This window comes from Leiobunum rupestre, chromosome 3 (assembly GCF_980474605.1).
Source record: "Leiobunum rupestre chromosome 3, qqLeiRupe1.1.hap1, whole genome shotgun sequence".
NCBI lineage: Eukaryota > Metazoa > Arthropoda > Arachnida > Opiliones > Sclerosomatidae > Leiobunum > Leiobunum rupestre.
In genome coordinates, this window is record NC_143386.1 from 54,943,544 (window position 1) to 54,966,827 (window position 23,284).

The 23,284-nt window shown below is 37.7% G+C and overlaps 1 protein-coding gene across 1 annotated transcript; it reads right to left on the bottom strand.

The window, feature by feature from the left end:
• Positions 1-9,881: 9,881 nt before the first annotated feature.
• Positions 9,882-23,199, bottom strand: LOC149952669 (gastric triacylglycerol lipase-like). The gene is made up of 8 exons (XM_090170222.1): positions 22,996-23,199; positions 20,289-20,535; positions 13,082-13,157; positions 12,864-13,014; positions 11,653-11,745; positions 11,433-11,588; positions 10,736-10,807; positions 9,882-10,247 (listed from the first exon to the last, which is right to left on the bottom strand). The coding sequence occupies exons 1-8, from the start codon at positions 23,182-23,184 to the stop codon at positions 9,942-9,944; spliced, it is 1,290 nt and encodes a 429-aa protein (XP_090026348.1). The 5' UTR covers positions 23,185-23,199; the 3' UTR covers positions 9,882-9,941.
• Between the last annotated feature and the right edge of the window lie 85 nt (positions 23,200-23,284).

Here is a 23,284-nt window from a genome sequence, read left to right on the forward strand (position 1 = left end):
CGGGTCCAGATGGCGTTCACCCATTCTTACTAAAATCACTTGTGAATGTTTTTTCCCTTCCCCTATACCTAATCATATCCCGCTCTTTTTCCCAATGCGATCTCGATTTCCCACGCTGCCTTCCTTGAATCCCTACATGATGCGGGAATTACTGAGGATGCCCTCGCCTTTATAGCGAACTACTTAAACGGTCAGAAGCAACGGGTCGTCCTAAATGTGGTGTCGTCTGACTGGAGTGCCGTGGGTAAAGGGGTTCCTCAAGGTTCGGTCCTGGGTACCGTGCTCTTTAATGTCGTCATGAATTATCTACCTGACGCAATCCTCATAGCTCTCATCCTCCTCTTTTCGGAGGACTAAATGCTCCGTCCTCCACCTAGGGCATAAGAATCCCAACTTTGTTTATAATATCAATGACGGGACCTTGGTGTTTAGGTTGACCTTTCTCTCAAACTTTCCACACACACCAGCAAGGTAGCCAAACGTGTCCGTGCAGTTGCAGGGCTGGTCCGCCTCAGCTGGTCAAATCTCTCTACAATTCCCTAGTACTACCCATTTTTGACTATTGTTCTCCAGTTTGGTCCCCTTACTTGGAGACTGACCAAAAATCGCTTCAAAAAGCCCAGAACCAATTATCTAAATTGGCCAACCAAGTCTCGGCCCTACCAGCACCCGCTCGTGCACCGGCTCTTAAAATCCAACCTGTTGTGACTCGTCACAAACTCTACAACCTATGCCTTTTGCACAAATTTTCCACAATAACTTGGTTCTGGGATTTTCGTTCTACTTTTCCCTCGACACAGGTTCTCGAACCAGTGGTCATTCCACCAAGCTAGTCAAACCCCGTACGAGAACCACTCGACGGTTAAATTGTTTCTCCCACTCCGTTATGAGTGACTGGAATGCTCTCGCACAAAACATTATCCCTAGGGGTGTGCAAAATATTTGGTCAGACCAAATAATTCGATCGAATACCAAATCGAATCGAATACCAAATCGAATATTCGATTCGTCGAATCGAATAGCGCTTGGAAAAGTTCGCGAACAATCGAATTTTTTGATCAAATAGTCGAATATTCGAAAAGATAGGGAAAATGTATTTGGTATTTTCAAATAGTTTGCAAACTGGTCGAATAACCGCGGGTCATTTTCTAATTTGTTGAGTTTCAAGGCCATCCCAGGAGAGTGCAGTGAAAATTCCGAATTAGTCCTTATTTCTGGCACCTCTCTTCAGGCCGCAGCGCCAAGTACCATATAAAGAGTAGCTTGCACGTCCATTATCCATACCGTTTGTATTAAAACTTCTTAGAGAGAGGCAGAAGCTGTTTATTCTAGCGCCTATTGGCTAGATTACTCGCGTGTTCTCTTTTGTTATTGAATTTTCTAGAATAGCAAAGTAAAACTAAAATTGAGTCTAAAACGTAAACCATGTGACGAATTATTAATACATTCTTCTATATGATAGTGCAGTTAGCTTTGGGTCTAGGCGAACTTGTTTACTTCAATGGAAAACGTCGCCAGCCTAGTGGTCGTCACTTGGACTTTCCCAATTCTTTCAGCGAAGAATCTCGAAGGATAGGCTTTCTTGGGTACAAGTGTACCCTATTGTATTCTTAGGCATATTATAAAACTCGCGTGTTTCCCCGAAAACTTTCCACGTGCCCATACGTGCTGGAACATATTGAAAAGACTGTAAAAACCAGTGACGTAGGCGAACTAATATCCGGTGTGGAAAAAGCCAAGAAACGAAAGACCTTGTCACATTTTGAAAAATCAGATTCGTTCCTGATCGAGTAGCATGCAAATCTATTCAGTTACCAGAGCTGACTCCGAAGTGATTTCCCTTATTAACTATAATTAAAGAACGGTTGAAAACAGTTATGGACCGCGTTCCCAAATAAGTAACGTGTGTCGGATTATTAGTACGGACGTGTGTTCGCGACCTCAGTGCCAACATGCCGTAAAGCTACCCGATCCTGTGCCGCATTCGCTACGTGTCATCACAACCTCGGAACTGCAGAGGTCACGAGCCATAAGGATGAGATAAGTACTATTCATTAAGTCAAACCCACCCGCAAAGAGAAGCACGGATTCGTTCCACTAAGGTGCCTAATAGTCTCACTAAGTGCGCTGGGTCTTATCATCAACGTAGTTATCGTTTCGATACGTTTAAGAAACTACGTAAGACTAATTAATCTCTATACCGCTATATCAGCTCATAGTCGCTTAATAAGACGTTGTAAGTTAAGTTGATTCGAGTTTAGCTAACCAGAGCTCTGAGTAATAAGTTGGGGTTACGTAACCATAGGGTTTTAACGCGATGTATAGTTAGGCAGTAATATTAAACCGTAACTTAGCTTACACTCTTCAGGCCTACCTTTTAAACTCAAATGATTTGTATTTTGTATGTTACATTCTAATTGCAAGTGTATTAAATGTCTTTTTATATTTCTATCGAGATTCTTCGTTATCAATTCCCATACTGTTAGCAATTAACCTAATTAGAAAACCGCCAGCGAACTTCACTAGGCTGGTTACCGTTTACTTCATTAGGGGTAATCAGGAAGTTAGCTACAACCAAGCCCAAAACAAAACTAAAAACCGGGAGGAAAGTTGAAGTAAGTAACTTTATGGATTTTTCTGTTTAGAATTTTTGAGTTAACCAAATTAATAATTATTGATTTAAAATTAATATAAATGCAATTTTTTAATTTGTAACAAAAGATCTGCTCCTTCGCGTTTTACATATATTTAAAAACTTGAAATTTTAATTAAGTGTTTGCAAACTATGAAGTATATAGCATGTGTGATTTTAATTGTAGTTAGTAGTTACTAAAGGTTAAAAGTCGCTAGAAGACTTGGTCCTGGAGTAGTACCTAGGGTATTAGCCTAGTTAATTATTATTATTATTATTTTGCCATGGAACTCAATTAAAATATTTAAGATAAGTTGATAAGCACTATATTTTTGTAGGTTAAGATCAGGAAACTCATTTTGATAAATAACATGTTATACAGTATCGCTTAGAACAAAGTTCGCCCAGGGAACACTATATTTGGTGATTTCAATTACTTTTTTTTGACAAATATGCAAACTATTTGACTATTTGAAAACCAAATACATCGAATAATTTGATATTCGAAATACTATTTGGTATTTGATCAGTTAACTGGCCTAAATTTTTGCCCTACAAATATTCGACCAAATTATTCGACTTTATAAATATTCGATTTGGTATTTGCCGTGCTTTGAAAAAAATATTTGATATTCGATTCGATCCCCAAAAAATTGTATTTGCACACCTCTTTTATCCCAATTATTAACTACGCCAAATTTCGTTCCGCTTTAAGTGTCCACCTGCAAACCACTTTGTAATCTCTTATTTTATGTATATTTACCATATCTTTTCAGTATTACTTTAATTTACTATATTCTGAATTTTGTCTTTATTATATTATTATTTTGTACTGTAACTGCCTACTATATGTACCTGCGAGTCGGCGCATAAGTCGGCTTATCGGATTGGCAGGCCTTCATTGATCAATAAATAAATAAATAAATATATAAATAAAAATTGTCCCTCTTTTTCAATGTCGATTCATAAAATATGTTCTTTATTGTATTATTTTTTTATCTTAATTATTTTGTTTTATTGATTATATGTTTTTCTGCACATAAGCCAGCCTTCCGTGATAGAGTCACAGGGAGCGACTTCCAAGAGACTGCGGTATGAAATAATACAGAAAACATTTTAACATCGGTTTTACAGTTACCAGGGCAATCTTCTTGGAACTTCCATGGGTGACCCTATCAATCTTTTGGGAACTGCCATGGGTGACCCTATTAATATTTTGGGAACTGCCATGGGTTACCCTATCAATATTCTTGGAACTGCCATGTATGAACCTATCAATCTTCTGGGAACTTCCATGGGTGACCCTATCAATCTTCTGGGAACTGCCATGGTTGACCCTATCAATATCCTGGGAACTACAATGGGTGACCCTATCAATCTCCTGGGAACTGCAATGGGTTACCCTATCAATCTTTTGGGAAATGCCATGTGTGACCCTATTAATATTCTGGGAACTTCCATGGGTGACCCTATCAATCTTCTAGGAAATTCCATCGGTGACTCTATCAATCTTCTTGGAACTGCCATGGGTGACCCTATCAATCTTCTAGGAAATTCCATGGGTGACTCTATCAATCTTCTGGGAACTGACATGGGTGACCCTATCAGGCGTAGTACTAAACTGTAAAAAGACCTGGGGTGTTCAGGATTTTATACACATTGACTAGGTCAAGAAAAGAACGTCTAATGTCCAAGTCAATTAAGATGAGCAAATCTTTGGTACAGGAGAAGATACCTTATAGGGGAAACTTTATTTTTGGGTTAACGGGCCTTAACACGATCTAACCACCCCTGTACACGACCAACTGCGTATTCCACATTTTATATAAAGCCCGGTTCACACTTACACCTAAAATCACTTGGTTTTAGATAACTAGTTTTCAAAACTAGCGTGAGAAATTGCTTCGTGTTGGTTCGGGCATAGAGGAATAGCCCTGGAGTGGTATTGATAGTTCTGATTGGGCTAAGCACTGACGTTCCTCTTCAGAAATCACGTAACGGGGGAGGTAGAAATGAGGGGTATGTCGAGGTAGACTTTTATCTATTCCTCCATGTTTTCATACATTCCAACACAGGCAGCGCGATGGCTCGATCTACCGGTTAGTGTTTGAATTCTTTAAAAAGTTTACCTCTATTTGTGTATTTATCTTCTTATCGCTGTTTGTATATACTTTCAATTTGTAGTCTAATTCTGTATGATGCACATGGTGTGAAGGCCTCCGCTGCCATATACACCAATAAAGTCTTTCTTATTTTTGAAAAAAAAAAAAAGTTTACCTCGACTTTCCCCCCTTTTTTCTCCGCCTCGAACTGGCACTACGCTGTCGGATTTAGCGCCTTCTTTACTTTTCCCTCCTCTACTATTCCTCCATGGTTCAGGAAACAACTCGTCCAAGTCGGTTCGCTTAGAATCGCTTTCAAAACGACAAGGCAGGGAAGTAAAATGGCTCGTATATTGAAAAATAATGTGAATAAAATTCTAAATAATGTCAAATAATATTATGGTATGCATAGTAAACATAATTAACTAATTGTTTTGGGATACATTTTAGAATTTTCAAAATTCTGGTCATAATTTGAAATGCCGTTAAGCCTTGGCTATAAGCGAACCGGGGGTGACGCGATTTCGCACGAGTGAACCAAGAATTATCGTCGGCGGTCAAAACTGGTATATATAGCGCTATTTCTATGACCGAAATGTAGTAGTAGTAGTGTAATGACAGCATTAGAGATGGCGCTAGCGCTGATTGAATATATATATTTTTTAAAACTCAGCGGATTTATGTTCCTCGGCTGAAGAGAGATAAATTATTCTGGCTAGGAACTCCCTCTCAATGCACTTTCGCGAAATCGCTATAGAGGGCAGCGTTGCCAGACGTACGAAAACTACCGTCCCTGTCGATAATATTGAACCCATTTTTTTCGGCCGTACAATGTTTTGGAAATTTATTTTCAATATATTCTGCGACTCTATCATAACCTAGCGTGCAAGGACAATCAATATACATAAGTATGCCTTTAAATATGAATAACTGCACCCTATTTCCAAAATCACGTATCTCAAAAATATCGGTTTAAGTAAAAAATAATGACAATTAACGCGTTTGCGTTTCGCATTCTTATATCTAAAACCAGGTATGTAAAACCTATCAGTTTGGGTAATGATTATTTAAATTTTAAAACGGTTCTGTCAGGGGCCCGTAATTTCTTAGGGGGCATTAAAGGGGGCATGCAAAACTCAAAAACTTTCAGAGGCTTGATACCTGTTTAAAGGCCTAGGTTTTCTTCTGCCTGTCCCCCTTTAAATTAGGCCAACATGTTCAGCGGTTGGCCTACCACCAGGGTATTTGTACTCCACTAAGTTAATTTAAAGGGTGACAGGCAGAAGAAAACCTAGGCCTTTAAGCGCTCGGGGACCCGTAATTTTGGGGACTTGATTTATCGGCAACCACTAGTGCTCGGATTTCGATTAATTTTTATCCATGAATAAAATAAGCCCGGCGTTATTTAAATAATATTTATTTAAATAACCAATAGTTGAATAAAAATGATAAAATGTTTGAATAATCGCGAGTGAATAAGCCTATTATTTAAATAAAACAAACAATTATTTAAATAAATGCCACTTTTTTCCAAATAAATGCTTCGTTGCGTAAAAAACATATTTAAATAAATCAAAATGATATCCTTTTTACCAACGTTTGTTAAATAAATCGGAAAATTTGTGAATAATGAATAAACAATTCCGAGCACTAGAACCACTGAGTTTACAAATTTAACGATACGTCCATTTATGGGTGATTAAATTTTATCTCGATTACGATACCCATTGCGGTCGGCCTCTAATGGATCGGAGTGTGCAATAACTGATGGCTTTACCAGGGAGTCTGGGTCGGGCTCTTGTAACCCATAAGGGCGGTGGCGCACTGGGAGATGTTAGCTTCGATCAAATGGTCCTATCTCCACCTCCGACTTCGGTCAGGAAGGGGCTGCAAACTGAGTTTCTGCTCAGGCTAACGAAGAGGGTCCGTGCTAACTGGCCGCCTCGACGGATTGGGTAGCCTGCTGTGGGGCGGTGGTCCTCCCAGCCTTTTGGAGTCCACCGGGATCTACAGTGCCAGCGGTGCCGGGTTATGTGGACCGCTGTGTGCCCGTCGTTCCCCTTTAGGAGCTCTCTCCAAAGGGTATGACTCCTTACCTACGTAGGTAGGGTGTCGGCTGGAGTTGTTACAGATCCGCTCTTATTCCAACTGCTGTGTGCGAAGTGAGAATTGGTCCACCCATTGTTGCACCTTCTGCTGGGTTGAGTGGCTTGCGTCTAAGGTGAGACCATCAGTAGTAGGGTACTACTACGCATGCTGGATTGGTCACCTGTCCGGGCTTGGGGACGCTGGCATAGGACATTATGATGATAGACCTCCGGTGGTGTGGTTTTAATCTTAATGGTACCCCGGGCTATAAATTCTGACACACACCCATGGCGGGACGCGGGGGCCCTTGAATTTGGGAAATTGATTTCTTGGAAACGGCTGAGACCACATATGTAAATGATGCGTCGATTACTGAGGTATAAAAATTTATCGGTAGCGATGTCCACTGGGGCTATTACATTTGGTTGATGGGGAACTAATAGCTCTACTACCGTTTCTTCCCCCTCACAATTTTCAAACCGCGATTCCTTTCCCTGTCTTGAATGTTCCGTTAAGGAAGGGCTTAAGAAATACTGTCAGACAAGTTTGTCGGAAAGAAGGATACCTGGAAATCTCAGGGAAATTGAAAAATGGTCGAAATAAATTAGAAAGTCAGGTAAAACAATAGGAATAATTAGAAAATTTAGCTTTAATAAATCGTGGGGAATTACGCCCCAAAATTTAAGCTTCTGCTAAAACTGATTTGAAACGAACACTGCCGTGCATTAAGACTTCGCAATCTCAAAAAACCGGTCATAAGTCGAGTATATGTGGCAAAAAATACAGTTCGGATCATTTAACATAGTTAACGCGGAAGCACAGTTTTACGCCCATGTAGACGTATATCAAAGAGCGCGTTCACCTCATAACAATTTCGCCTACATGTACGCGACTAGCGTTGCATATTTTTTCAGGTTGAGTCGTCGGTTCGCAAAATGAATTATAGGACATAAATTACAACTGGCCCCGAATGCAACACAGTTTCTCCGAAGCATACTTTTTAATTTAATATACCTAAAAATTACCTTTTACGGACCCGAAAACTCAGTTTCAGTCGGTGCTTCAAGGTACGTAAACCTGAAATTTAGCCAAATAATTTCGTCGAGTCGAATAGTGACAAATACCTTGCACAGCCCTAAAACCGAATATAAAACCAAAGTGTGCTCAGACTAGAGATAAAATGGCCAGCCGGGTTCAGTCATTGCTTTAGGAGCTATCACTTTTGACAATACGTAAAAGGGATCCTCAAAACCTGGCCGGCCGTTTTATCCGGGGCTTTATCTCTAGTTCACGATCGTCCGCTTCATTCTGCGATTTTAGAGTTGCTATAGTGTAGGGAGCTGTTGGCTCGCGTGGCATGAAAGGCTGGCCACCTCCCTCCTACGCATTGTATCCCGGCCATCTGTTTAAGGCATTATAAGTCGCTTGATGACTTGGGCCTAAGGTGGTGCCTTGGGTATTAGCCTAGCTGATTATTAATATTATTATAGCATGGACATTGTATCTCTAACCGGACGGGAAAATCAGCCTAAAAGAGGTACCCCCTCACTGTCCGTTTGCGTCCTACTTCGTATTAGCTGAAATAGTCGGCCGTACTCGATTCGCAGGGCCGTCAAGGTCATTCGAAAGAATGTAAACCCCGAAGCGATCTGAAACGCGCAAGGGTAACTGTTCACGCGACCTTATAAAACGTTGCTATCCCTGTCTAGATTCCGTTTTATGTTAGATTTTTCGAAAACATCCGTAATATTCTTTTACCACCCAAGATTAAGTTTATTTTTCACTTATATTAAATTAGTTCTTATGCTTTTAAATTTCTTAGTCTCGAGCGAGGTGACGGTGGCTCGGTCGTAAAACACTACCCTGTTAATCAAAGATTTGGGTACATTTGTTCTAATTTCATTCGTCCGAACGGTGGTACAAATGTCCGAATGATCATTTGTCCGAATGCCGGAAAACAGGATCGTATGTCCGAAAACGTATTTCATTTGCCCGAAAAATTTATCACAACCTTTGTTGGTGATTTAGTCGTTCAACTTATGTTAACTTTACTGGTGAATTTCATTTGTTCGAATAATCGTTTGTCCGTTTTTTCGAACATTAGGAATTGGTTGTTTTTTAAATTTTGTTAATATAAGAAAATAGTAACATTAACTTGAACCTAACCTAACCTAACCTAACCTCACCTCACCTCACCTAAAATATCCACAACATTCAACGCAATTCCCACATTTGCTATTTTAAATACTAACGATATTTACAATGTAGTTTTTTATTTATAATTCTTGCACTAAAAAAAAATTCGGACCAAAAAAACAGCAATAAGAAATACTAATTTAGCGACAGAATTCGGACAGGTGAAACAAACAAGTTGTCCAATTCGAACAATTGAAACAGTTGTTATTTCGGCGGTTCGGACGAATGAAATTCGAACACTTGTTCCACCGTTCGGACGAATGAAATTCGAACACTTGTTCCACCGTTCGGACGATTGAAATTCGAACAAATGTACCTACCCCTAATCAAAAGACCTGGGTTAGATTCTCGGTCGATCCGTTACGATCTTATCTAGAAAACTATGCAATAGAAACAGATTCGATTCACGTCCTGCACGAATGTTTTCCTTTCCACCCAAATTAATTTTAGTTTTGGCTTACATCCAATCGGTTTCGTATTCCTGAGTTTCTCTACTGAGTATTAAGTATGATTGAACACTCCGTTGCCACGCAAGTGACCCAGGTTAGAATCCCAACCGATGCTAGCGGCCTTCAAAATAAGACGTATACCGTAAACAATTTGTGGAAGCCCTGCCATTTGGATGATCAAAATTCAAATTAATAGATCAAAATTTAAAATTTTTAAAAATGAATATAAAAATATTTTGAAATAAATTTTTTTTTCAAAATTGATTTTTAACAATTTGATCAAAAGCAGTAGTTTCGATCAAAATTGAAAGGAATTAATTGAAATTAATTAGTTGTGTAAAATTGGATTGTTTTTCCGACCCCAACCGCTCATTATAAATAAAAAAATGCAACATTTATAATAAAAACGACCAATTTAATTCAACAAATGATAAAAATAACCAAGCTAATTGGTAGTACGAATTACAGCGCCGTCTAGGCTGTAGCCAATATGGACAGGATTTTATCATAGACGTACTTATTGGCGTCGACGCCATACACGAAATCCACGTGGGTGAAAGGAGGGTACGGAACTTCGTACGATTCGATGAGGTTCTTGATTCGGGGCTTGAGGAGGGCCACGTCCGTTGGATCGGCCAAATCGTCTCTCTGACTCCACATCAGGGCGATCGGGGTGGTTATTTTCTCCACCACGTATTTCGGAGGCGAGTCTTGGTCGTATACTCGCATGTTTTCCTTCTGGCCAAAGTCGAATTTGCGGAACTCTCGGGATACTATAGCCTAAGAGAATTCATATAAGTCCCTGAGGTTCGTAAAAATGTTTACAACACTACCGGGTCATTGGTGTACGTCGTAGCCAGGTCTCGCCTTGAAACGGCCGCCATGACATCGTTTCACGTCAAAGACCACGAGGCCAAACACCATACGATCTTAAGAAATAATTCCGTGGGCATCTTAATGTCATGGCCGACCTGAACGCGTTACCAGGAAACACCCAGGAGCAAGTTACGAATAAGGTTGGCTCATACCGACGCCACGGTCTTGACGTCACAAGCTGCCGATAGAGAGAGAGAGAGGGAGAGGAGGGTGTAGCCGTGGCTCCGTCAGGAGCTAGGAGGGAGCGACAACTCGACATCTTGTGACGTAGAACGCGCCTGCGCAGTTCGAGTTTTTTACTTTTCTGTTCCACCTAATCCGAGCAACCGACGCGTTACGACGAGTGAGCCCTTCTTGATCAGTCCCTAACTTTGAGTTGGTCAATTGCTTACCTGGGCGTAATGCAAGACAGCCCTAGTGGAGGTTCCAGCTGGAGAATGATGAGCGTATACGGACAGTCGACTCTGGAACAACAGGGATATGCCTTATTAGAGCATAAGTGTATAATTACGTTCCATAATTGTGTCAGTTAGTCCGAATAACTACTACTAGTTATTGGAGTGACATTGAATTGACGTCATATAAACGATAAGCACCTCTAAAGAGAAAAATACCCAACATAAAGGGACTATATTCTAAATTGAAAATGAGCGTAACTAGCGCCAATTAGCCATGGTGACAGATATATGTGATTAGATGATACACTATAATATACTCCCTTCTAAGATGATCTACGCATTGGAGAGGTTACATTGAGGGGTTAGTCACTCCGCGTAATCGGTGTACAAGCCCTACCTTTGACTGTACTAATGAGATTACGCGTAATCTTTACAGTCTGTACCTTTTTCAGTGTTGAGTACGCGTAATCTGTGTACAGGCCATCTGACAGTGGTTAGCCCCTCGGGTTCCGCAGAATCGTTTGGGAAATTCGGGTCGAATTAAGGTAGCTTCCCCCTTTACGTCACGTGACTAAGACATTAGTTCTGGGTAAACGATTAACACGAAAACAGTAAATATGACACAGTTATGTGAAACGTAATTATAAATAAGATTGAACACTTTCGAAATAGCACACAGCCCAAAAGGTACCTCGTTAAATTGCTTCGAATCAACGCCGCCAAACAGGAACATGATGTTATGGCATACTTCCCGTCCTGGATCTTGAGCGCATACCACATCCGAAAAGAGGTGGGTCAAAGCGGTATTGGGTAGAAATTCATTTTGGCCCATCATAACTAATACAAACTGAAAGAAAACGGTCAAACCTTGAACGCTCTTGTTTATAAAAGCCAAAATATCAAGTACTTACGGCTAAGTCGTGGGCGAAAGGTGCTAATATTCTTACTGGACTGGTTATGTAACCCACCGTCGCCACTGGAGCTAAGGCGATGAAAGCCTTTATCTAAAACACCACATATTTTTTTCAGCCTAATTTCATCAGAAGTATAATACACCTTCTACGAGAGACATTTTTCAAATAGAGTAAGACGAAATACACCGTATATTGATTTTCTAAAACTATTAGTGAGGGAAAATATGATTTACAAACAAGTTCACATACCTAAGGATCAGGGCGGATTAGAGACGTTTTAGGCAGGTAGGCCCATTACCCTCGGAACCCCAATCCGCTATTCAAACTACCGGTTACCCATTAATAACTCCGCGACAGCCTTTAAAGCCAATTTCATCGTGGCTCCAGGGAATTTTGCCAAACTTCCCACCTGGCCAGTTAGTAATTTTTGCATGCTCCGGTGCAGTGCCATTTTAAGACCTTCGTAGGCCCTGGGCACTAAGACCTTTGTAGGCCCTATTTCTAAGATGACATTTTTTTTCTTGAAATTTTTTATACAAATAAACTTTCGTAGGCCCCTTCGAGCCTTCGTAGACCCCTTCAAACCATCGTAGGCCCCTTTGAGCCTTCGTAGACCCCTTCAAACCATCGTAGGCCCCTTTGAGCCTTCGTAGACCCCTTCAAACCATCTTAGACCATGGGCACAGTGCCATCTTGGAGCAACAAACACAAGGAGAACGCAGCTGACCTCTAAACACACTAACGCAGTGTTGTGTACAAATTTCATTGGACGAGCCTTTACGCAGAAAGTTTTACGGAAAGGGGGAAGACAATTTCCGATTTTTCCCCTTCCGACGGCAGCAGGCACTAAAGCGTCTAACCAATGAAAACTGTACGCAAGAAAATGCACGACGTTTGACGAGTTGCGTTCTCCTTGTGTGGGGTGCGGTGTTTGTTGCTCCTAGGTGCCATTGGATAAAACGGTTCTGCTCAAGGGGTATGATACACGCGGGAAAATCCATTATTAAAACCACGGTCATTAGATTCTGTACAGTGGGGTAACTAAAATCTCTGGGGCCCTCCCACGAAACGTGTTTTGGGGGACCTTATTCTTCGAGTGCCCCCGCGCCGCAGGCAAATGTTTCATTTTAATAGCCTCGTGGTATACCTCTCTCGTAAGATATATATTATAGACTCATTGTCCTATGTATATCAATTATTTCAAAAACCTTTTTGTTGTACTCTGGCATTTCCGAGAGTAAGGCGAATCCAATGGTGGTACCCATAGAATGACCAACGTAAAAGAGTTGTTCTTGGCCAGTCTTTTCCAATATGTAATCGATAGCTGCTGGTAGGTCTTTCAAAGCGATGTGGTCCCATCTAAAATTTAGTACCCGTCATTAGCCACGAGAGTAACCACCGTTGCCCTAGGCTACTGGGAACTTACGAAAACTGCCAAAATTCTGGATCGTATTGCGAGTATTTTACGTGTCTTTTCGAATAAGTATTTCCTCTAGCGTTACCTATTAAGTCATCAAAGGTTTTGCTTTTAGTCAACATAGTACCAAGTATTCGTGTTAACAGAGAATATATAGCCAAAATGAAGCCTCTGTTTTCATTATTCCGGGAGATAATCTCCGCCTACACGGAGTGCGAACCTGCGATCGTACAGGAGGAAAGGGGCGTGGATTTTCTTACGGGAATCACGAGGTGAACAAGGTGCTGTTACATATTCTCCGTTACCGTGAATATATCCTTTGTGGTACTTGCGAAATTTAATGAAAAGCGCCAAACTTTAACCAGTAGCACGAGCCAATAGTAAGGCTGTGCGATTACTCGAACTCGACCTCGAATAAGTAATTTGAGAATTCTCGTCTATTACCGAGTACCAAAAATTGCATATTCGGGTACCCGATTACTCGAATAAGCTGCTCTCTAAACTCATCGAGTATTTGTTTTTTCTATCCTCGTTGCTTCAAAGTTCAAAGAGGGGTTTTTACGAATTTTTGGGGGGAAATAAACGGGTACCTCCAAAGTTGTGGAAACTGTGGTTCATTTGAATTAGAGGAATATTTTTCAGCATTAAAAGTTACTTTATACTCCTTTTAAATTTAATTTCATAATTACTTGAATAAAACCAGGTCCTAATCAAGTACTCGATAATAAAACATTACTCGAGGGGTTTTATTAGTTACTCGACTCGAATAAGTGAAAGTTTGCCCTTAATCAAGCACTCGATTACTCGACTCGACTTCAATACTACTCGTCTCGAATACTCGATGAAAAATATTTGATTGTGTAACTTGAAATTTCCCAAAACGAAAAAATTCGACTGACTTCAGTTTTGCCATGGCAACAAAAAATGTTTTTAATAATTTAAAACCTACAGATTTCATGGTTTGAAAATTTAATAAATATTAAAAAATAAATTATATTAAAATAAAATGTACATTGGGAAAATTCAGGTAAATTTTGAAAAAAAAATACGCAAATTGGGTAAATACAAGTAAGAGTTAGCTCCTTCCCGTTTAAAAAAAAATCAAATCAGCTCGGTTTCTCATTAGTTCCCTAAAACTAATATAACCATGCCCGCGGATAGTAATTTTCCCTAAGTATCTTTAAATACATTCTTGGTCAAACAAGTTAACAAGATACGTAGACGCGGAGTTTTGGCCTTTTTATTTCGTTTGCCTACTTATAAGTAACGAAATTATACGATAGTGTGATTCCGCCGGCATCGCTTTCACCTTGTTCGGATATTAGATAGGTTAAGCAAAGGGCTCTTGAAGTTTGAAAAACAACGTCGGGAGTACCTCGACGTTCGAGGAAAAAACATTGTTTAAAATCGAATTTTAACAAATTGCACACCTTTCGCTAAACCAGGGTACACGAAGAATTAAAAACTTCGTTTGAACAATACTAAAACAGGCGTTATGTATTGGTATGAGTATTGTCGAAATACAATTATTTGTTTTTTTCGTGTGCCCGGGTGTACCGCTAAATTATCTCTTTGTATACGTCTATATTAAAAGGTGGATAAAAATTCCGACCCACCTAGCAACACTGTATTTTATATGAAATACCAATAAGAAACTGCTATTTCGATTCACGTCGTCTGAACCGCAGGTGATTTTAAACCGAAATAAAGAGCTACTTAAGACAGGAAATTCGTTTTCATATAAATTCAAATATCGCGGGGTGGGTTGGAATTTTTACCCACCTTTTAATATAGGCGTATACTCACACAATTTCTCCAAATTCTTCTTAATTGTACAAGGCCTAGGCGTATTTCAATTGAAACTATTATTTACGATAAATAATAACTCTGTCTCGATTTGTTGAGTTGGAAAATTATAATTATCAGTATTTTTATTTAAACACTATTAATATATATATGTAAGCTCGACAGAAATATGGTATCGTTTTGAAGTTGTCAAATATTCTACTCCGAACTACAAACGGGAAAGTAAAACGTCAAAAATGTTCACGTGACTCCGACGTTATTGTTCAAACTTCTAGAGTGCTCTGCTTAACCACTCTAATAGTTGAGAAGTTACCTCCATAGAGTAACCGACTCACTTAGAGTGGAATGCCCTATGGAAGTGCATGAAACATTAATTCTAACGGGCCACCTTGTTTTCGAGGCGTGAATAAATAAAGTCCGAAGAGTGATGGTGTTGTTTTTACATTTTTTTGAGTATAAACTTACTTTTTTATCCAGATATTGTACATTAACCCTAGGCCAACTTGTCAATTTTATTCCTTTGGTTCGATTACTTAATTGCATGGTACTACCAAGAATGTATTTAGTTATCCTAGGTATAAATAAATACATTCTTGGTACTACGTATTTCATTGTTAATAGTGGTATTTCCCTAATTTGAGCGCTCTTACCCAAATAGTGTTGTTTTTTAGATATGTTGGGAAAATACGTTCTACGACATCTTTATTGTCGAGTAGCTTTTTAGTTATATATAAAATATATATATTTCGATAGAAGTGGAACTTGTAGTAGTAGCATATGTAACATAATTACTCATAAGTATGCCACTAGCTCTATTTCTTCACTTACGGTTTGTTTCACAGATATTGCGTCATCCGTACCCTACGTAATATTTGACGTCATATTTGATGTCATATTTGACGTCATCGAACCTCAAATGCCGATTATGCCGTCGCACAATTAGCTCAACGTCTGATAAACCGACGGCCATTATTTTAGTAAACAAACCGGTTTGAGCAACCAAGGCTTAGGAGCTAAAATGAACTACAATATAGTGTCAAGTGCAAATTAATTAAGTTTTCGGTGACTCAGGTTCTAAAATAAATTTGCAAGGTCAAATAAAAGAAGCAGGTTTATTGGAAAAAATCATTGAAATTCAGGTTGAGCTTTTTTGGGGCATCTACAAGGTTGGAGTCTTTGCAGATTCCTTTGAGCCTAGGCCTAACTCTTCTAGGCTTGGTATGGGTTTTAATGACGCTGATGAAATGTCCCACTTCGACGACTTGTTCCATTTTCGGAAAGCGATCACTTATTGGTCATTTTCCCCAACCTTTTATTTTTCTAAATTACTCATTATTTAACTTCATCCGCACAAACCGAGCGAGTTTATAAATTTCAATAAAGCTACATTGGGCTGACTAAAATTCCGACACAAAAAATTCCTTCTCAATTTCGAGGTTTTCCATTGGCTTAAATAAATATGTTACTTAAAATTAAAATTAATAAAGACACTTGTACATAAAATCACTTAAAAACAACAACATACACTTCTTGTACAATAAAAGTTTTTATTTTTAAAAATAAAAACTTTTATTGTACAAGAAGTGGATGTTGTTGTTTTTAAGTGAAATATGTTACTAGCCAATAGTGTGACTCCCAAAATTACAAGGATGAATAAAAAGGTTAAAATCAAACGTAGTCCACCTTTTTACTAGTTCGTGGTGAAACAAACCGTTAGTGAAGATTTTTGAATGGAATAAAGGTACAGTGGCATAATTATTAGTAATTATGTTACATATGGTAGTAGTCCTACTTTGCAACACCTTTTATACCTTTTTATCAGGACTAAGGCTACTCGCTACCTGTAGAGCTAACCAATCCTGATTTGTCTAAGTGTCAATAAAGAGTTCCCCTGTAGCAAATTAGAGTCGGGCCGACGTCGGCAAAAGGTACTAAACACTAAAGTCGGCCGACCTTTGGATTTAGGGTCCAAATGTCCTAGGGGTAAAAGGGTCGGCCGACTACAAAACGTCGACTCTTTACCGCCTTTTAATAGACCTAAGAACCGACTCCGAAACGACGTTATCCCGACTTAGCATGTACTGTATTATTACGTCGGAACGACTTACTTTTTGATATCCTAAGTGACTGAAAATGACCATATAAAACCGCAAATATAGCTATATAAATAGCTATATACATGTATGTAGTTGGTCAAGTCCCATGAAAGGGAGCGAAACAATGAGTTTATTTCCGTCAATCGGAAAGCTCTTGAATCTAGAGTACAGAGTTCTAAATTTTCTTGGGGCTTGGTAAACGTGACGAATAAATAAATAATAATATCCTAGCCTAAGATATTTAGCTATACGAATGTAACCTACTTGAGCTGAGATATTTTTAATAAGGAAACAATCTCAGATTGAATATATAATCTTTTTAGAAAAAATATAATACCGAAAGGAAGTTATTTTAAAAATATTTCAATTTGTTTTATTAAATCGCAAAGTTTCACAGTCGAATTTCTATTTCTATGGTCGAAACGTTCGGACGTTTTTAGATCGGCATTTGGTCGTCGACTATAAAGCGACTTTTCGACCGTACCCCGACCCTAAAGCGACTTCATGTGCTACAGGGGTTGTTTTATATTAAATTTCCGTTGATAATTCTATTAATTGTCAGTCAAAGCTACTCCTTTCTGTCTTACTGCCAAACGATTCTCGCGCCCATCTATATAAATAAAATCTGATGTTTCTATATAAATAAAATCTGATGTTTCTATATAAATAAAATCTGATGTTTCTATATAAATAAAATCTGATGTTTCTATATAAATAAAATCTGATGTTTCTATATAAATAAAATCTGATGTTTCTATATAAATAAAATCTGATGTTTCTATATAAATAAAATCTGATGTTTCTATATAAATAAAATCTGATGTTTCTATATAAATAAAATCTGATGTTTCTATATAAATAAAATCTGATGTTTCTATATAAATAAAATCTGATGTTTCTATATAAATAAAATCTGATGTTTCTATATAAATAAAATCTGATGTTTCTATATAAATAAAATCTGATGTTTCTATATAAATAAAATCTGATGTTTCTATATAAATAAAATCTGATGTTTCTATATAAATAAAATCTGATGTTTCTATATAAATAAAATCTGATGTTTCTATATAAATAAAATCTGATGTTTCTATATAAATAAAATCTGATGTTTCTATATAAATAAAATCTGATGTTTCTATATAAATAAAATCTGATGTTTCTATATAAATAAAATCTGATGTTTCTATATAAATAAAATCTGATGTTTCTATATAAATAAAATCTGATGTTTCTATATAAATAAAATCTGATGTTTCTATATAAATAAAATCTGATGTTTCTATATAAATAAAATCTGATGTTTCTATATAAATAAAATCTGATGTTTCTATATAAATAAAATCTGATGTTTCTATATAAATAAAATCTGATGTTTCTATATAAATAAAATCTGATGTTTCTATATAAATAAAATCTGATGTTTCTATATAAATAAAATCTGATGTTTCTATATAAATAAAATCTGATGTTTGTATATATATATGTATATATATTGGTTTGTTACCTTCTATGCACGCCCAAGATATATGTCCGATTCGCACGAAATTTGGCCTGTGTCATTGTGGCCCCTGCCGTCAGGATATATGGGCGTCTTGAGATTGCTAACCTTCGTAGTTTTTGACCACGGGACCAATAACCGGTGACCGCAAGACCGAAACCCCTGACCTCACGCTGTCAAGAGACGCGGGTATTAAGAGACACGGGAGTTTATAGCTCTGGCTCTAATTGCCTCACTTAGCTGCTGCATGGCACGACCTTCGACCCTTTTCGGTCGCGTTCGTTCTCTTTTCTCAGCCCACCCCTTCCCCTCTCTATCCGTGTCACGCAGACACCTTTGCCCGGCCCGTATTCATTCCACGCATACCCATAATACCAACCGATATGCCATTTGATTTTAAACGCCTGCAATAGACCTTTCTATAAAAGATTCGTACGCGTCTAAAAAACTGTTTTTTCGACGTCACACACGGCCAATTTCACAAAACAATATTAAGAAGTTACCGGTACTTTTATATTTCTCAGCCAAAAGTCTTCCGAGCTATAATTAGGCTTAGTGATTTTATAAAGATTTTTTTAAACTAAACGTCATTTAAAAATAGTTTTTATTATCTTATATTTGGTAATTTTAACAATTTTACGTTTAATTAACCGATGAATAACAGCGCGTATTTTTATAGTTGTCATCAAATCTCGAAGGTAAATATTGAATATTTACTCTTTGTTAAATTACTCTGCGACCATCGATATATAAGAGTAAAACACAAGGAGAATACATACTAAGGTCGATGTAAATCATTCTTGCAAAAACAGTTTTCCTTTCCCCACCCCCGAACTCAATCTTTTATAGAATGGTCTATTTCCAATCAATCTTAGCTTCGCAATGACAATTAATAAAGCGCAAGGGCAGTCACTTAAAACTGCGGGAAACCCATGCTTTATGTGGCGTGCTCAAGAGTTGGAGCTGCAAATAACCTGTACATACTTACTCGGAGAAACTAAAAATATTGTGTACAAAAACGCTTTATCATAATTAAATCTTAAACAAATCAAAGAAATCAAATATATGTTAATATTACAAGATAAGATATTCTGCACTATTAAACGTTTGCAATTTAAAAAATTCCTATTTACTATTTAAAAGTAATTTAATTTGCATATTTAAAGTAAAGTGCATTTTGTTCCCGTTTTCTAAACCCCAATTTACTCAACTAGCTGAAAGCCCGGCCGGCGGCCGGGCTTCTCAGCTAGTAATCTAATATATAAAGATGAATGTTTGTTTGTTGGTTTGTATATATATGTTTGTCCGCCATAGGAATCTACAGTTTTCAACTTAGGTCGACCACATTTGGTATACTATCTCATAGTAGGCAAAACTACTTTCATTAATTGAATTAATTTAATAATTAGATTATACAAATTGGCATAATTACCCGGGAAGAACTCGGGGGAAAACCCCTTAAACCAGTGGGGAGATAACGTGCAAACTCAACGCAGAAGGAGTAGTTCCGAGTTTTCACCGAGTGCCACAATTTAGGATCGAACCCGGCTCCTCTTGCTACGAGTCGATTAAAGCGCTAACCAATCCGCCACCCCAGCAGCACGAGCAACCATATCAACCTATGTAATAGGGTGCCTAGGGTGTTCCTATTAAATACCAATTTAGAAACCGAAATAACTATGGAGAATTTAGGTCTTAAGAAGTAACTTAACATAAATGATTTTAATCTTAATTAGGACCTTGGTCAACTTTTAAAACGTAAATAAGACCTTATTTGGAAAAACTTGGCGCTTCACCTTGAAAAAGAAATTACCAATCCAAACATCGTAGCCGTTGTCAGCCAAGATGTAAGCTAAACTCTGATTGGGTCCGTTCATAACCCAGTCGCAACCGGAACTCAAGAGGCCATGGTGCAAGTAAATGGCCGGTCTTTTGTCTCCCTCTGTGAGAGGTTCGTTCTTGATACCATGCGGTATCCGCTTAATCCCCAGAATGTACCCGTCCTTGGTCTCAACATCGTGTTCTTCGATGGGGTATCCCCGACTGAAGACCATAGCGGGCTTTAAAGAACAACAGTATCAATTAAGTTCAAAGTATAAGATTCGAGGAAAAACCCGACGTGTAAAAATAATGAGTGTCTTTCCCCTCGCGTCAATTCCAGTTAAAAGGGGAAAACAAATGCTAGATAAATAACTACACGATGTAAGTGACGCACTTTCAAGGCTCTTTCATGCAAAACCAATTACAGTAAGTGAATGGGTTATTTTTCCTTTTCAAAATCAAATGGCAACAAAATATTATTAATCCGGTTTTCAAAGCCATTGAAATCTTTCGAAGTATAAAATTTTACAATAGAGAATAAATAATAACAAATTATGAAAATCAATGCACTGTTCGGGTACGTCATATATTAAATTAAATTTACATGATAAAATATTGATGTTTTTAATTCGAAATTTAAACAAAAAAATCACCTGAAAGAAAGAACCCGGTAACAAGAGATAAGTGGTTTTTACTCTAAAGAGAGTTTTAACTTTTATGATAAATTTCAAAACTAGTGGCAAAATACAAAATTATTTTGTCACGAATATTCGTGAAGATATCCTTCGTGCCTTAACTAAGCCAATACTCTTTAAAAATGGCCACGAAAACTTTCCATGCCTTTTGCTTTTCAAATAACCGCGAAGAATTTGCGGTGTATTATTCACGTAAGTTGCCAGGTGTACAAATGTTTGATTTATTTAAATTACGTAATCATTTGCTTTTTTAAGGAAAACAAAAATCAGTAGTATTCATTAGTAATCACTGTTAATCAGTAGAGCTACCTAGAAATCACTGTTAATCAGTTGAGTTCCCTATAAATCGCTGTTAATCAGTAGAATTCACCAGTAATCACTGATAATCAGTAGAATTCACCAGTAATCACTGGTAATATATAGAATTCAATAGTAATCACTGGTAACGTATATAATTCAATAGTAATCACTGGTAATATATAGAATTCAATAGTAATCACTGGTAATGTATAGAATTCAATAGTAATCACTGGTAATATATAGAATTCAATAGTAATCACTGGTAATCAGTAGAATTCACCAGTAATCACTGTTATAATAAGTGTAATTCACTGGTAATCAGTAGAATTCCCCAGTAGTCACTGGTAATCAGTATATTTCACCAGTAGTCACTGGTAATCAGTATAATTCACCATTAATAACTGGTAATCAGTATAATTCACCATTAATAACTGGTAATTAGTAATAAGCATGTGATATTCAAACGTAATCAAATTATAACCAACATTATAATTCGTTATAATTCATGGGAAATCAGTATAAATCATGGGCAACCATTAAAAATAACGGGAAATCAGTATAAATCATGGGGAATCTGTATAAATCTGGGGAATCAGTATAATTCATGGGATGATGGGGAACTAGTATTTAAATCATAGGGAATCCGTATAATTCATGGGATGATGGGGAATCAGTATATAAATCATGGGGAATTATATAGATCATGGGGAATCAGTAGAAATCATGGGGAATCAGTAAAATCATGGGGAATCAGTATAAATCATGGAGAATCAGTATAAATCATGGAGAATCAGTATAAATCATGGGGAATCAGTATATTTCATGGGATGATGGGGAATCAGTATATAAATCAGGAGGATTCAATACAAATTATGGATAATCATAGTATATAAATCGTGGGGAATCAGTTTAAATCGTGTGGAATTATTATAAATCATGGGGAATCAGTTTAAATCGTGTGGAATTATAATAAATCATGGGGAATCAGTATAAATCTTACGGAATCAGTTTAAATCGTGTGGAATCAGTATATAAATCATGGGATGATGGGGAGTCAGTATATAAATCATGGGATGATGGGGAGTCAGTATATAAATCATGGGATGATGGGGAGTCAGTATATAAATCATGGGGTGATCAGTATAAATCATGGGGAATCAGTATAAATCATGGAGAATCAGTATAAACCATGGGGAATCAGTATAATTCATGGGATGATGGGGAATCAGTATATAAATCATGAGGGAATTATATAAATCACGGTGAATTATATAAATCAGGAGGAATTAATATAAATTATAGGTAATTAGTATATAAATCATGGGGAATCAGTATAAATCATGGGTAATTATATAAATCATATGGGGAATTAAGTAAAGCATGGGCAATCATTATAAATAACAGAGAATCAGTAAAAATCATGGAGAATCATTATAAATCATCCGGAATCAATGGAAATATTTAATAAGCAGTAATCAGTTGTACAAATTTGGTCTTAAGTGAGTAACCACTCGTAATTTCACGTAGGGCCACATTTTCATTGTTGTATCTACACCGCGTACTATCCAAAATTGTATCTACACTAACATCGAGCCACTATTGGTATTTTAACAAATACGGCTAACAAATCCGCTAACTAGCCCAGACAAATTAGGAATCGAACTTTCCTCAAACCCCCTTTGATCAAAGTACAAACCAACTTACCAAATCCCTAAAGGTATCAGGGTCCATCACTTTATTGGTGGCAAGGTTCGTTTCTCTTCCCTGGCTGTCGAAACCAAAGAGGGAGGTGCCCAACTTAAGAAATCCCAGATCCAGCTTGAACGCCATACTACAGGCGTTCGTAAATACCAACGAGTAGGCGAACAGCGCTCTTGTCGTGATGGACTTCATGGAAATAATGCCCGGCTGGTGGACGTCCAAAAAGAAACTGACAGAAAGACGGTTTCGATTGGAGTGTACACGAGTTCCAGGGGAATTTATTTAAGAGGAA